The sequence below is a fragment of the Aythya fuligula genome, chromosome 10, assembly GCF_009819795.1.
Source record: "Aythya fuligula isolate bAytFul2 chromosome 10, bAytFul2.pri, whole genome shotgun sequence".
Classification (NCBI taxonomy): Eukaryota; Metazoa; Chordata; class Aves; order Anseriformes; family Anatidae; genus Aythya; species Aythya fuligula.
In genome coordinates this window covers 6,077,517-6,093,829 of record NC_045568.1, presented here as the reverse complement: position 1 = coordinate 6,093,829, position 16,313 = coordinate 6,077,517, and the positions used below count along the sequence as shown (strand labels likewise).

The 16,313-nt window shown below is 46.4% G+C and overlaps 1 protein-coding gene and 1 non-coding gene across 2 annotated transcripts in view; both read left to right on the top strand.

Annotated features, from left to right (window-relative positions):
* The first annotated feature begins 3,938 nt into the window (after positions 1–3,938).
* Positions 3,939–16,313, top strand: part of IARS1 (isoleucyl-tRNA synthetase 1) — a 101,818-nt gene continuing 89,443 nt past the window's right edge. Inside the window, exons 1-6 of the mRNA XM_032193893.1 lie at positions 3,939–3,996; positions 5,961–6,050; positions 7,867–7,986; positions 8,481–8,637; positions 9,103–9,222; positions 12,400–12,482. Coding sequence (XP_032049784.1) covers positions 7,868–7,986; positions 8,481–8,637; positions 9,103–9,222; positions 12,400–12,482 — 479 coding nt within the window. The 5' untranslated portion in view covers positions 3,939–3,996; positions 5,961–6,050; position 7,867. The remainder of the gene's footprint in view (positions 3,997–5,960; positions 6,051–7,866; positions 7,987–8,480; positions 8,638–9,102; positions 9,223–12,399; positions 12,483–16,313) is intronic.
* Positions 6,906–7,040, top strand: LOC116493267. Its single transcript, XR_004253728.1, has one exon. It is a non-coding gene; the product is annotated as a small nucleolar RNA SNORA84 (small nucleolar RNA).

Sequence of the window (16,313 nt, the reverse complement as noted above, 5' to 3'; positions counted from 1 at the left end):
GTGTCTTTAATTGCAAAGGGCAGTATCTGCAAATGCACCGACATTCTGGCTTAGGTTTGTTTTGACATACGAGCTCTGATTTCACAGGCATGCATGAGAGGAGGGGGATAGGGGGGATAGCTCATTTTCCCAGCTCTATGCCCTGCATACATCACATCTTTATGTGGTGGAAAAAAAACGAGACCTGTTACAGGCCTCAGGGAGCTGAAGTGAAAAGGAGACGCACTGAAAAAATGATTCGGAGACAGACATGGTTGCTGCTCCCAGGGTCCTATAGCTGTGCTGGAAGTGGGTTAAATTTAAAAGAACAGCCCCTGCTCGATGGGACCCAGGGCTCACCTCGCCTCACGTTCTGGTGGGCACAGGCAAGACTGCCTAGGGAGGGTGAGAGCAAGCAGCCACTGCCCCAGTCTGCTCTGTTCCTACTCCTTCAGCACCTGGGGGTGGGTTCTGTCCCCTGTTTGTGAATGTACAGATAATTCAGCTAAACTTGTTCCAGACCAGCAGATACAATTTGCCCCTGTGCTAACAAGTTTCAGGAATGTGTTACCTGTTGTGTAACGTACTGTAACTATTTCAAGCCAGTCTCTTATTAGTTTGAATTCATGACCCCTTCCCAAGAACATTCTCCTCCTCAGGGATTTCACAAGATTTGTGTTTACCTTAGCCCCTACCTTCACAGTATGTATGAAAAAAATTAATCCTAACCTTAAAAAAAAATAAAAAATTAAAAAAACTTAATCCTGGAGAGCTTTGGCCAGGTGGTAAGCATCCACCTTTTGGGTGCTTGGCATCTATGTTTTTAGGTGTTCAGAGGCCCTTTAAGTATATTTCTAGACACTTCTCCTTCTGCTGTGGTTGGTAAAATAGGAATAAAACCCCGCTGTCATAAATGTAAAGCAGGCATGAAAACGCTGCAATTACAGTAGAAAAATGGCACAGTGGTGCAATCAGTAGCTTGTGTCCAAAGTGCCTCTCTGCCTTGATTGCCTTCCTTAGAAGGAGAGGAATTGTAAATAGCTGTAGAATCGATGGTTTGTGTTTACCTTCACTGCTGTGCACGTATTGAGCTATCTTGCCTGCCCACTGGGCTCCCAGGGATTGGAGCAACTTCGGCGAGGTGAGGAAAGTCCCCTCTGGCGCTGGGATTGTTTGGTTTCCTGGTTCTGCTGCTCCCCGCCCCTGGCCTTCCCCCCCTCCACACCCCCCAACCTCTGCCTGCCTCTCCCCTGCCCTCCCCACTGCCCACCCCGGGAGCCCCCGGCGCATGAAGCATTGCTGGCAGCCTGCTTGCCTCCAGAAAAGTTCCTTTTATTTACATGGGGGCTGCCCCCGCTCATACACACTCGCTCATTTATAAAAGCGGCCGACCCCCCTGGCAAAAACGCAAGGGGGTGACCGAGGAATACGCGACCCACACAGCGCGGGGAAAGCCGCCCGCGGGGGGCTCAGGCGATCCGGCTGCAGAACTCATCGAAGTCCCTCTCCATGAAGAGCTCGCTCTCGATCACATCGTCCTCGGAGGGGAAGTACTGCTGGCTCTCCTCCTGCGGGGGACCCCAGCCCGGAGCCGGAGGCGACCTCGCAGCCGGGCCGCAGGTGCGGGTGTCCTCCACGGCGTCCATCAGCGCCCCGCGGGCGTTCTCCAGCACCCCCAGGTAGGAGTCCATGTCCAGCGGGTCCATCTCGCAGTCCGACCCGCCGCTCTCGGTGCCCACCGAGTCGGAGCGCAGGTGCATGAGCTGATACTTCTCCCGCATCAGGAACTGGTTGGTGTTGCGGGGGGCCCGCATGCCGGGCGCCCTCCTGCCCAGCACGTTGACGGGCCGCAGGGAGAGCAGCACCCGCGGCCGGCCGGGCCGGTGGCAGCGCCGAAAGGGGCGGCAGTGCTGCTGCTGCTGCTGCCAGTGCTGGCAGGGGCCGTGCGGGCGCCCGCCCAGCAGCTTCCTCGCCCCGCGGGGCCACCGCGAGCGGCTGCCGCCCCGCCGCGGCTCGCAGCCCTTGGGCGGCGCGGGGCAGGAGCCGGGCGGCAGCGCCGAGCCGCGGGCGGGACCCCCCCAGGGGGGGCGCCGGGCTCTGCCGCCGCTCACCGCCGGCTGCGCGCCTCGCACCATGGCCGCCCCGGCCCCTCACATGCTCCTCGCCCCGCCGAGCGCGCCCGGCGCCGCCGCCGCTTCTCCTCCCGCTTCTCCCCGGGCTGTGCCGCCGGTGGCCGAGCGCCCCGCTGCTGCTGCTGTCGCTGCTGCCGCTACTGCTGCTGCCGCGTCCCCGCCGGCGGGGGCCTCCGCGGGCGCCTCTACCTCTTGACGATCCGCTCCGTTTTTTTCTTGAGCGGAGCCCGTCTGCAGCGCATAGCCTGGCTGAGCGGCTGCGGGCTGCGGGGCAGCTTGACCGGCTCCAAGCCGCCGCCGCGGTGAGATGGCCTCGCCCACACCCCCAGCCGGCCGCTACCGGGCTGTCAGCGCTCCGCCAGGGGCCGGCGGGCCGGGGCCGGGAGGGGAGCGACGAGGGACGGCTGCGGGGAGGGCGCTGAGCCGCAGGCGCTGCACGCCACCGACGCCGCCCGCCGCCCCACGCCGACTAACAGCGGGGACGCGCACACCCCCTATTTATACTCTCTGGCGCGGTCCAACTGCTGCCGAGCCGCGGGGGGGAGTGCTGGGGGAGGCACTCGGCTGCTCCTCAACCAGCCTGTCCTCTGCAAATCTCCACCTGTGGGCCCGGCAGCAACACTGAGCTCTTCTCCGGGATCGGCCCTGCCGGGCTCTGCACTGATGCCTGCAGGGTTAGTCCCGGGACCTCCCCTCCAGCCCACCCCCGCGCGGCGCCTGTTGGTTTGGCCCAACTCTCGGGGAGCGTTGTTTTGCTCCTCTCCTATTCACAAACACCTTTTGCGCTCAGTTCTTTGCGCAAGCGCCCTCGCCCTCTCCTCCGTTGCAGTGGTCTTACGTAAAGTGCCTAAGCCGCCCGTGAGGTGCGGGCAGGCGAAATGGCTGCGGCGGGGGAAGGGGCGGCCGGGCCCGTGAGGGGCCGCTGGAAGCCGCGGAGCTCGGCGGCCGTGCCCTCGGCTGCCCCCCGCCCCTTGAGCTCCTGACGGGGGCCGCCGATCCAAAATGGTGCCCGCGCCCCAGCGGGGGCCGACTTCGCCTTCCCCGGGCGCCGTGACGGGCCCGTGGGGCCCAGGGCTCCGCCTCGCCCCTCAGCAGGGGGCGCGCGGTGCCGCCGCCTTTGCCCCTGGAGGCGTGGGCCGGGAGCGCCCAGGCCTGGCTGAGACCCAGGCCCGGCCTTCCCTCAGCGCGCCCCCGGGGGGGAGCTGGGGCTGCCCCTGGCCGCGGGGCAGCGCCTGTGAGGGTTCTCGGGGGTTTCGCTTCTTCCCTCCAAGCCGACCTTACTGCTTGGTGAGGAACGGGCACGCTCTTTCGGTCTGGGGATGGGCCCAGGTACGCAGAGCCCCGATCCCTCTGCTACAAATCTCCCCGGGCTTTCAATTTCCCCCTTTTTCCCTTATTTTTTGACCCACAGTGCAGCTCCCGCACTACTAAGTACCACCGTCTTCCCTTTTCTGCCCATCTTTGGGATAAAATTGCTCGTGAAGGAGCTTGCTGTGACCCGAATGCTTTCAGTTACGGGCACCACACGGGTAAGGCCAGCAGGCTGGTGTACGTTCGGTTTATTGTTACACTTGTGAAGGACAGAGAAGCACAAAATAGGGGGAAAACGATAAGAACCTGGACGTGGCAACAGCAGAACCGACGCTGCCAACATCTTTCTATATTTCAAGGCCGCATTTTTAAACAACGCCCTAAATCCCCCTCAGCAACACGGGAACCCCTCCGCCCCTCTCCGCCTCCCCCCGGTACCGCCCCTCCCTGCCGGGCCGTGCCGGGGCGGGGCGGGGCCGGGCGGCACCAACGGCAGGCGGCCTTGTTGGGCGGCGCGCCCATTGGCTGCGTGCGCCGCGTGCGCCCGGCGCCGCTTCCTGCCATGCGGCCCGAGGTGAGCGGCGGGGCCCGGCCCGGGGCCTGGGGGCGCTGCCGGGGGGGCGGGGGGCGCGGCGGGGCTCGGGGCGCCTGTGGCAGGGCTGTGGTGCCCCTGTGGTGCCCCTGTGGTGCCCCTGTGGTGCCCCTGTGGTGCCCCTGTGGTGCCTCGCTGCGGGTGGGCGGCGGCTCCTGAGCCGGCTGCAGCTCAGGCGCCCCCCGGGTGACGCTGTGGGAGCGCAGCCCCGGCTGGAGCTGAGCCCTGCGGGTGGGCTCGGCCCGCCCGGCCCTGCTGGGTCGGCGCAGCCTGCGGAGTAACCCGGGGTTTGGCTCTGTGTGGCTGCAGCGTTCGCGGATTCAGCTGCCGGTAGCTTCTGATCTATGAAATGGGTCGTTCGGAGCCATTCCCAAATAATGCAGGTTTTGTTTGCGCAGCGAAGGCTTCTAGGCTTTTAGTGGAGGTAGTGTGGAGGCACCAAACATTGCTGAAGAGAGCGTGGGTGCAGCAATGGGGGCTCTCTCTGGGGTGCTTCACAGACGGGCTTCTGTCTAAACAGAGCGTTAGTGTATGGATCAGGTCGCCCTGTCAGTGCTCTTCTAATCGGCTCTTCAGTATGAAGAGAAGCAGGACTGGATGAGCTGTAGCCCATCTTGGCCGGTGTTTCAGCCTGAGTGACAGGCTCACATGAGTTCACTTCATGCAATTTGCCTAATCCGTCCTCAGGTGTCGGGCTCAGCTCGCGTAGGCTTCATTTAACTTTGAAGGAATTAGAAATTGGTGCTTCTCAGTTTCCCAGATTTAATTTTCTGATCTGATCCCTTTAGGAGGTATTTTCTCAGCAAGAAAAGTGTAATTCATCCGTTTCATTACCCATCAGATAGCTGAGTTGAACCAGGTTGTTATCAGCATGTCCTGAAGAAGGTGAAAACATCAGTTTTCTGTTACCATCAAGCACAGAACTCGTGTGATGGAAACTGTGCTTTTCATTCCTTTCTGATGTAATTTCGCCAGCTAATTGCAGCAGAGATTAAGGAGAGTGGCCAATAGGGTGGTAACTTGATGTCCTTTTGAGGCAGAAAAAAAAAGTTGCTCCAAATAGGAGCGTGTTCTTGTATTTCCAGCTGTGCAGGGGTTTATGTGAAGTGCTAGTTGGAATAGAACACTATTACTCAGTTTTAAAGGTAGTTGAACGGGATTTATTTTTTTCTCCATCTGTTCTTAGGTCGTTGGTTAGTGTTGCAGTTTTGTTCTGTATGTGAGGCATAACAACTTGCTGGCAAAGGATTGTCAGCAGCAACATTCGGTCTGTAGCTCAGCATTCTGCTCCCAGGCAGCCAGCTTTTCATTTTAAACTTCCATTTCTGGAAAGGATGGAGAGAATGGTTATACTGATTAACAGATGATCAGTTCACAAGTTTGTTATCCCAGAAATTGCCTTGCTTTGAATATCACAACTTAAAAAGACAGGAAACGAGAGGGTCTAATTCCGTGTGAATGTAAAGTAATGCGTTCTTTAAGTTTGGGGTGGGCATTTGTAGATGGAGAAAAGAGGCCTCTAGTCTGTGGAGGGAAGGAAGGTCATGCACAAGTCTACACAATAGTTTGTGGAAGAAGGTGGTTGGAACAGAGGTAAGAGACGGATCATAAGCCTCAGAATGTTGGGAGACTGCTTATATAGGATGCTGTGTGTTCATTTCATTTAACTGCCTGTCACAGTATCTGACGTGTGCTTTTTGTTCGTGAGTTCTTAGTTTTCCAAGCAACGAAATCAGTAATGTTTTGAAATAAACTTTGTGCTGATTATCAGTCCATACCTGTTGTATGTTGTCAAGTTCATGTCTGAAATCTTGGTTCACGCGTAGTAGGATTTTTACTGATTCTTTCTTGAGTAATTAAATATTTGCTATTGATTTTAATACCCCCAAAACCATATTCTAACTTGCTTTTATGGTTTTAATATTTTTTTTTTCTTTTCCTTCTAGATAAGAAGCTCAGCAGAAGTTTGAGACTGCTGTAGTACAATCTTTGAAATTTGATGCCTTTCCTATTGAATGTTACTATCTTGTAGAAAAGTGAGTGTCCTTTAATTCCTCAGTGGTGCATTGCCTTAACCCTGAGTTTTTTTTCTCAGCAGAAAATGAACAAAGAAACAAGAATACAAAAAAAATGCCCACCACCAACAAACAAACAAAAAACGAGAAAACAACGACCAACCCTTGTGCTTACTAATCTGTATGTAAATTTGATGTAAAATTGAGCACCTCCCCTATGAAGACAGGCTGAGGGAGCTGGGATTGTTCAGCGTGGAGGAGAGAAGGCTCAGGGGGAGACCTTATAACAACTTTCCAATACCTAAAGGGGGCCTATGAGATGGCTGGGGAGGGATTCTGTCAGGGGGTGTACTGATAGGACAAGGGCTAACAGCTTTGAACTGAGAGAGGGTAGATTTAGATGAGATATAAGGAAGAAATTCTTCCCTCAGAGGGCGGTGAGGCCCTGGCCCAGGCTGCCCAGAGGAGCTGTGGCTGCCCCATCCCTGGCAGTGCCCAAGGCCAGGCTGGATGGGGCTGGGGGCAGCCTGGGCTGGGGGCAGGGGGCCCTGCCCACGGTAAGGGTTGGGACGGGGTGGGCTTTGGGGTCCCTTCATGCTTTGGATATGCTGAATTATTCATGCATCAGCGTGTGAACTGATGTTTTTCCTGAACACTGAAGTCTTAATTTAACTTGTTGCTCAGCTGAGACGTACATGAGTTTTAAATTGGGTTTGTCTTTTAAGTCAATCTGTCTAAAATTGTGTCCTGTAACTAGGAAAAAAATGTGTGGTAGTGACTAACTTGCATATTAACTATCATCAGTATTTTTTTTCCCCCTAATTTTGACTTAATAAACTTCAGTTGTACTGTTGGGAGGTGCGTGTATAAGTTTGTGGCCTGTGGTTGCTGGACACTGGTTTGTGTGTGCAGTGCGCCAGTTGGTAGAAAGGGGCCAAAAGTGATACTGTGACTTACGCATGGAATCTGTGATACGTGAGCAGCTTCCATAGCCCGGTCACAGTTACAGACCAAACCTTTAATATGTATTTAATTTACTAGATTATGGGGTGTTGACAGCTGGGCCAGTTCTCAAAACCTGTATGGTTATCACTCAACTTTACTGGTGGAGCTTGATGCAAGTAAAATCTGCAGATCCTCTGGAAGTTAAAACTTTTAGAGGATGCACAGCAGAGGTCCTGGAGCTTTGTCCTTAGCTGTTTGTTCAAATTCTTCTCCCCGTGTTCATCTTCTGTTGTAACGTGTTTCAGTGATGCCACGTGAAGTCTAAGCTCATTTTAGGTGTTCCTGAGAATGATGGACTAAGGAGAAAAAGGACGGTATAAGTCTTTGAAAACATAAATGCTAGGAATAGATGTACAGTGAAAAGTAGCTTCCTTTTAACTGATTTATTTAGTTCCTGTACTAGTTCAAAAATTGATGCGAAAGGCCAGTTTGGACATGAAAATGAAAAATTTTGAACAACAAAAAAAAGGGGGAAAAAAAAAAACCAACCAAACCCAACAAAAAAAAAAAACTGCAGCCAAAAATAATTCTCCCTGTGACTGTTTTCTATGGAAGCAAAAAGAAAAGCATATTACAGAAATGACTAGTTTAGTGAGTGGAGAATGCTTTTCTTGTTACAAAACTGTGGTGTTAATCTATCAAAATTATTATTATTGTTTATTATTATTTAGAATATAGAGCTTGCTTTCATGTTGATGCTGAGTCAGTCTCTTTGGAAAAACAAAGATGTGGCATGTTGATTCGGATTTGCAAAATAGTTGCATTTGAGGTCATTTTTTCCTTTCACTTCTGTTAAATGTGTGTTTTCTTTGCTTGGTTCTTGCTGGGAAAGAATGGTTCAACAAGTTCCAGAAAACATCTCTTTCCCAAATGAGGAAGAGAAGATACTGGAGCTCTGGAAAAAACTGAATTGTTTCCAGGAATGCCTAAAGCAGTCGAAGAATAGACCTAGGTAAGAATCAACTAAAAGCTGTTTGTTGCAATGCAAGGTTGGCTTGGCTGTAATTACTTTTTTTGGCCCCAATTCTCTTTGGAGATAGCAATCTTGGCCAATGTTCTCATGTCAGTTACCATTTATATTTCAGTGTATGAAGAATCAACAGTATACTAGTAGTAGCAATAAAACAGTAGCTTCCTGCTCAGTAAGTTTGTAAAATAAATCACTAGGTAAGAAAGGACAACTCCCATGTCTGCCATCTGTGGAGCAGCCTGCTGACATTTTCAGTAGTAACTGTGGTAGAACTGGCAATCAGGACCTGAAGGAGTTGAGATAATGCCTTTATTTCCTCTGCCAACATAATGCTTGTGTTGGCTGCTAACAGCAGAGCGAGAAATTGATGTTGCCCTGGTAAGACATAGGAAGCGTAAGCGCACAGATACAGTTACCCTGTTTGAAGACTTGATGCTGAAGTTCAATTTAGTTAAGAATGTTGTTTTGTGTTCCAGGTTTAACTTCTATGATGGCCCTCCCTTTGCTACTGGGCTACCACACTATGGCCATATTCTTGCAGGAACCATTAAAGACATAGTAACCAGATTCGCTCATCAGAGTGGGTTTCATGTTGACAGAAGGTTTGGCTGGGACTGCCATGGCTTACCTGTGGTATGTGTAATAAATCTTCCTACAGATATGTCTGTTGGTTCCTTTTTCCATGGTGTTTTCTGCTCATCAGTCATGTTTATGTTGCTCTTACGCCTGGCATGGTTGCTAAAAGAGAAATGGAAGTTCTTTGTCCAGTGTATTGCTCTGGCCTTTGTGTTCTAGCTTCTGGTGCTTTCTGCTGATCATATGCCCTTCTCCAGGCACTCTGTTACTTACGGTAATCATGTATTTATTTGGTATCTATTTCAGAAACCTTTTTTTTTCCTTTTCTTAAGATGGTAAAGACATATTCACACTGAGGCTATCCTTTAAAATGTCTGCTTATTTCAGGTGTAGTACTCAATGAAGATTCAGAAGGATAGAGACCCGTCAGCCCATATAATGCATAGAACATTAACTAGAGAAATTATGTGAAAGATTTTGACAGCAGGGTGATTTTTCCTGTTTTTTTCTCACTGCTCCCAGGAATATGAGATTGACAAGACCTTAGGTATCAAAGGGCCAGAAGATGTGGCAAAGATGGGCATTGCAGAATACAACAACCAGTGCAGAGGAATTGTGATGAGGTACTCGAAGGAATGGGAGGTAAGTGAAGGCTCAGTGTGCATTCTGCTGTATGTTCCTTTACAGGATGTAGAAGTCTGATATTTACTGGACCTCTCTTTATTGTGTCTTATGGTGTGGGAAAGCACAACAGAGGGAGCACTGACTTAAAGAGCAGGTGGTTTTTATGCTAGGTGGATTGGGTTGTGATGTGAAGTTGAGAGTGTAACCTTGCAACGTTTTGCAGACCAAAGAGGGGAGGCAGCATCAGTGAGGAGGATTTCTGGCTTAAGGTTTTGAAAGGGGTAGGTCCTCAGAATGTGGATGGCATATGAGAACCACGTAGTGGTCCCTTGGTATAAGAGACCGTTTGCAATGACTTCCTCTTCAGAGGTGGATGGAAAGAAGCAACTGTTCTTTGCTCTACAGATGTGATGGTGGGAGCCAACTTCTTCTTAAAGAATTGAACATTACAAAGAGAAACTATACTAACTTGTCTGGATTTCCAATGTGGTATTGTGATTGGTTTATTCAGAAAACTCGTTTGGCTTCATCTGTATAAATTGTTTTGCTGGGGTGAACTTTATCCTTCTGTTTGGTTACATTCATAAATCCCATGTCCTTAATTACACTGTTCTTTACTGGTGATCCTGAAAGGGGAACATAAGGAAAGCATTGTGTTTCAGAACAGGAGGACTGCTGTAATGTCAGGAGGTTATCTGAACATAACCTGGAGCAGCTCAAAGTGTCTAACTAAATAGATACCCTGAACAAATTGTCTCTTCCTTTGTGTCTTCTGTATAGAAAATTGAAAGTGAAGTCTGACTTGAATTGGTTTTCAAGTGGAGCAAATGAAAGCAATGCACACTAACATCTCTTGGCTTTTCTGGTCCCCACTTTGTTACTGACAGTGTTACTGTCAGAGTGTAGGAATAGTTTCTATTTCTGGAACAGCAGAAGTTCTAGCATCTCATTTTTGTGTCAGAATTGGTGTGGGTAGACCCTCACTCTTCCAAGAGAGTCTTGGTGTAAACTTTGCAATCCATGAAAATAGTGAAGGAGAGAGCATTGGTCTCTGTAGACTCCCTTTATGTTAGAGAGCTGTTCTAAGTAGTTGGGTTTGGTATTTTCTTGGTTGCATGGTTTTATTTGTAGCTCTTGATAGTATTTGTTCTGTACATAGGACCTGGTACTTCTTGTCTTTAGTATGTTTTTCTTTCTGTATGTATGTTTACAATAGTTATGAATGGGAAGGAGGAGGTATGCATGAAAACAGTTATAGTGGGCCAGAATAAAGTATGTTTAACCCATTTGTATTTGCTACTAGTCTGGTACGGATGTGAAGTGATCACCTTTTTCTTTGTGGCTTTCTGGAGCTAAGGCACAGCCCAGGTGCTTTTCCTGGCTGTGCCACAGTGACAGCAGGCGATAGCAAGTGCCCACAGATGAGGGGAAGAAGGGATCAGACTTGTTCAGCTTGCAGCGAGCACAGGGCCTTTCTAGTTTGAAGAACTGTAATTCCTCTATAAAATTGAGGCTTACAGTAAACCTTTATCTTCACCGTTACTTGTTTCTTTTACCAGGCATAATAATCCTTTTTTTTTTTCCTTTCCATGATCCAGAGGCTGGTCTACCTCATTATGCTGTGTGCTCTCTAGTCCTGTTCTATTCCTTTTGATCGAAATATACATTTATTGTTTGAGTATCGTTTGTCTCATGCCCTTGAGAGCATTTTGAAGCTATGGCTAGTGTCCAAAGAAACTACTATCATTGCTAAAATAGCTGCAACCTAAAATTGAGCATGTGACTGGGTTAAAAGAACAGGGTTTGTTCTTCCAAATAAACAGTCATTCATCCATACTTAAATTTCATATTTCAATGATATTAATGATTCTTGGTTGCTTTTAAAAATAAAAATGGGTGTTGTTCTAGTTGATGTTATTTTCCTTATGTCACTATTAACTCTACATTCAGCAAATGGTATTTTACAGTGCTGTTTAGTCTGAATTAACGGTAGTCTTCTTAACAGTAAACGGATTTTATATTTTGTTCTGTGTGTACAGTTGAACATGTTTGTGCGTTGATATGCACACTTACATGTATTTCAGATGATAGTAAATGGTTTAATTGTTTTTGTGATTGGCTGGTAATAAGTTAAAATATTTTGTGACAGTGTTAGGAGAGGAATTCCCAAAATTGCTCCAGGAAATAGCGTTTATTTTCTGTCCGGAGCAGCTAAAATTTAAAACATTGTGAAAAAGTTCCTTGGATGCATGAGATCTTTGAGACCAAATATAATACTCCAGCTTCTTGGATCCTTGTAGTGATCAGCTGTAGGCTTTGGATCTTAATAGTGGAATGTCAGAGTGGCTTAAAAGAAAAAACCTTCATATTTTAGGAACTCAGGTATGCTGTGAAACTATAGAAGTGAGAGAAATCATTGGCTCTCATCACAGTTTGCCATTCAGCGTGACCTGCATGTAACAGTATCAGGATAGATGTTTCTGGGCTCAGTTATTCATACAGCTAACAGTTCAAAAATTGCAAATTAGGAAAGTACCCTGTCCCAGGTAGACTCCATAGCTAGCTTACTACTCATTAGTTTTCATGTCCTGCGCCAGTGGGCCTGAACACATCTGTCCTGAGACAGGGGCTAGTGCCTGTCAGTGTCGTGATCTCTGGCAGCCCTTTCATACCTTTGGGAAGTCAAGGAAGGCAGTTGGCCCTGAAAACATTTTTGGGAACTTCTTGTGACATACCAATTTCTTTCATAATTTCCTTGTCTTCTACACACATCGTGTTTTGGTAAAACTGGAAGCTGACAGATGGTGTTCCAGGTTTCACTGTCTCTGGAACCAGTAGCTTTAAAAAGGGAAAACAAGACCCCTGTAGTCAGTAGCAATTCTCAGGTGTTTGAACCACAGATGAACCTTGAAAATGCATTTCTGTTCCACCACTATTTCTATTTAGTAGTGTCAAACATACTTGACTATTCTGTGGTCTTGAATCTAAACAATTATGGTTTCATTCTTTGGTTGTATTTGTTTAAATACATTGTTTTGAGCTATGTCAGGCTTAAACATTTCATAGAACTGTTAAGTGTTTTGCTGATATGGGACAAACGCTGCACTCCTAAAATAAAGCTTTTTACAGAATAAATAGTGGAAATGCACTGTGATCTTTAATGTTATGATGTCTCTTAATCTGATTTCTTAACAGTTCAATGTAACCAGATTAGGACGTTGGATTGATTTTGAAAATGACTATAAAACTCTTTATCCTGAGTTCATGGAGTCTGTGTGGTAAGTTAACTCGCATACCTTGCATATATGCTCTACGAATGTAAAATGTTAAGAAGGCTTCAGGTACTGTAACCGGTATTGATCCATATGTCACTAGAACTGTTTTGAAGTGTGCCAAGTTCAGATAAACAGTGGGAAAAATACAGAAGGCGAAGGGGGGTGTGAAATCTCTTGATGCCTGTTTGATGCCTGTATCCTCAAAGAAAACTGCTTTTTCTTTGAGGATAGTAGGGATTTTCAAACTAAAGTATGGGCAAAATAAAATAAGTATTTCAAAATAAGTATGAACAAGACTACTTTTACTCCTGAAGTCATACTACTCCATGTCAATCTCAAAGCAGTTCTGGTGACATATGGATGAATTTATTCCTTGCTCCATTTAGGAAGTTCTCTCTAACTTCTTGATTTTCTTCACAGTGTTAACTTTAAACTCTGTTCAGTAAACCCCCTTCTTTAAGCTTGAACTTAGAGGCTCGGAATCTGCTGTTAGATGTTCTTGGCAGTATAATTTGACAGCTGTCTGGGACTCCTGTTGCAGTGCTAACTTCAGGAATTTTGGCAACATTTTCAGAATGACTGGTGGAATTCTAAAAGACAAGATGACCTTTGAGGTTGAGGAAAAACAAACTGAGCTGATACAGTGGAAAACTGGCAACAATGAGTACTTCAGGTGCTAGAGTTACAAGGTGAATTATGGGGAAAAGTTTGGCTGAGTGTACGCTGACAAAAAGCCATTGAAAAGTGAATTATATGTATAATAAAGTATTATTGATGATCTTTAGTTTTATTAATAACCTTTCTTTATAGAGCTGTGTAGTTGGTTTCATATGTAATTAAACGGTTCGTATAGGTATGATAAAGGATTGATAAAACCTCCAGATGGCTCTGTAACAATTACAGAGGACTGAAGTACCAGTGAATTTTTGATGAGCATTGAAGGGATAATAGGAAGGAAGTAGATGTATAACTAGTTTAGCTGAAGAAACCCTGCTTAATGATAAAGCTAAGACTGACAAGAAAGCCAAGGCTGGCAAGAAACCTACCTCTTGTAAGATTATTTGGATCCAGAGTTTGCATCTGAAATCTCTGTGATATGAGAGATTTCAGGAAGCATGTATGCAGACAGCCTTCTAATTCTGTGCTTTTTGCTTCCTGGTGCTACTTTTTTTCTGCATAATCATGTTGCAAAATATGCTTTTAAAAGGCTGTTTTAAAAAATAGAATTGTCTACAAAGTCTAGGTCTTGAAGGGACATACAGTACCACTGCCAACCTGCTCGCACAGAACAGGAGGTGGAACCACTGGTGTTTACACAGAGTGAATGGAGGAGGGAAATGAAAAAGGAATGCAGGAAGCCTGCCCCAAGGCTAACGGAGATAAGGCTTGGAGAGCACTCTAGTTACAGTAGTGCTTTTGACAACATCATGTAAATTTTTCTAAAGGAAGTCAGGTGGTTACCAACACAATCAGCAAACTGAAAATCTGTGTCATTCAAGATGCATTTTGTCTATTAGGATTATTCATTTGAATGGTAGATTCAAGTGTACTTCTTAAAACTGATCTGTTTTAATGATTTTTTTATTTAAACAAATTTAAAAAATTTGTAATTTGTAATATTTTAGTGCCTGGATAAGTATGGAACAGAAGCTGCAGATTAATTTCTGCACTGACTGAAATCTGGTGACCGTATTGACCCATCCAGTGTTTTTCTTGCTATGTTCTGCCTGTGGAACTAGAATATTGCTATTAGACACACAAAAAAAACCCACTGATATAACAGCAGTAAGAATGGCAACCATGGATTTTTTGTGGTTAAAATGTGGTAAGGATTTTGTCTTCAGGCTTTCCATCAGTTAAACCTATATGGTTGAGTTAATTTTTTGGTTCTAACTCTTCCTGAGGCTGGCTGTTCCAGGGTGGGCTCAAGTAGAATTTCTGTTGTTCTGTGAATTGTAATGGGTTTGTGTAGTATTTGTACAGCTCATTAGACAGATGCAGTGGAATTGAGAGCAACTTGATATGACCTTAAATTTTTTACTGACCTCAGATTGGTCTGAGAAGTGTATGAGCTTTGAAGAAAGAACAGGAACTTCTAAACTTTTTTTTTTTTTTTTTTTGCCACTGGCTCGTTACATGGTTTTCAGGCTTGTAGATAGTTTGCATCTCGAGAACAGTTCTCTCTGGCCATTGAAGAGGAAAAAGTCAGAAGTGTCAAGGAGAGGAGGGGAGAGCTCAGTGGTCAGAACTGAGGCATGTTTCGGATCTGATGATTTGCAATGTTTTTTTTTGACCTTTGTGCACGTAGGTTTTGTTAATCAGCTTTCTATTTCCATCTAGTGGCTAAAATTACCCTTTGCAGTTTGAACATAAATCAGTTTTAAAAACAGTTGAAAGCTTCGTGTGTGTTTCTGAAAGACTTGCTTGTACAGTGCAAAACCACACAGTGCTCGTGCCACACTGGTGACAGAAACATTTGCTATCTGCTTTTGTGCTCTAAGAAGTTCTTTAACCCTTTTGCAATATTACGAGCAAGTGGGTGAGAGGAAAAAAGAAAAAATCATTCCTAGTTACAACAGAAAGTGAGTACTTGATGGGATTAAGATAATGGTTATGCTGTATACTGTGAACACGCAGCATGGGGCTCCTGTCAGTGGTGGGGCTTTTTGTCTCCACCTGAACCATCTCAATTGCTGCAGTTTGTTTCCCCTTTAGGGTTGTTATTTAGAGAGGACCTCAGATTTCTTCCTTGACAGAAGTGGCCTTTGGCCTCACTGCCCTTCGATGTTCTGTAAGTGTCAGGCTCAGGGTGCCCCTGTCTTGCCCCTAGGCTACAGCCGAAGAGGTTCTAGGTAGCTCTCAAAACTGGAACCTTTGCCTTAGGTTGCCTGGCTGTTGTACCACTGCTCACTACGTGTAGCTTTGCTTTCCTTTTGGCCTGAGGTTTTTCCATATTGTTGAGCCGTGTTACTAAATGTCATTGTCCAGCTCCTCTTGGTGTAAGGATGCATGTAACTGGAATGTCATGACCCCGTTTTTTTCGCCCCTCTTGTGTAAATCATACAAGTTGTTTTCTGACTTTATTTTTTTCTGCGTGGGGAACTCATCCAGCACTAAAACAGAATGACTTCAAAACAAATCTATGGGTCCTCATAGGAACCACTGCTGTATTTTGTGTATTCCATGACATTTCAGTGATTTGCTACAGGGATAGTGTTCACAAGGAAGAAGTCTGCTTTGTACATTTTTCTAGTAGCTGAGTTCTTTTCACACTTCAATTTCTTCCATGCATTTAGTTCTCTAATTCCATGGTGGTGGTGATCTTACCATGACAATCCTTATTTCATCTCCTTTTATTTTAAAGGAGGAACGGTCTGAGCTCCTGCTTAGTTAGATGATCTTTGGGGTAAGTCTAGCATCAGTTTTGCATATTTTTATTTTCTGTTATAAGTGCATTTTTCACTTCTGACATAATCCAGAATCATTCGGTGCACTGATACGAAGATTACAGCAGGAAATGTCCTTATTTATGCTAGTTGAGAGCCTGGAGAGTAGAGCTGGAGCAAAATGAGCTCTGTATGCTGGGATTTTAAAGCTTTCCCTCCTAGTTGGACATAAGACTTGATGATACTGTACTTAAAAATTTGTAGGCCCCAGAATAAATGCTTCTTCTGTCTGTCTTACGAAGGTGTCTTATAAAGATATTATTCTAAAGATAGGCTTTCTGTGTTTGGTATTGGACTGAGCGATCCTCTTATAGTTATGCTTTCTTGATTCATGTCCAGTATTGTTTCAGTACTCCTTTTGGTTTTGCTTTTTTTCCCTGTTTTTTTT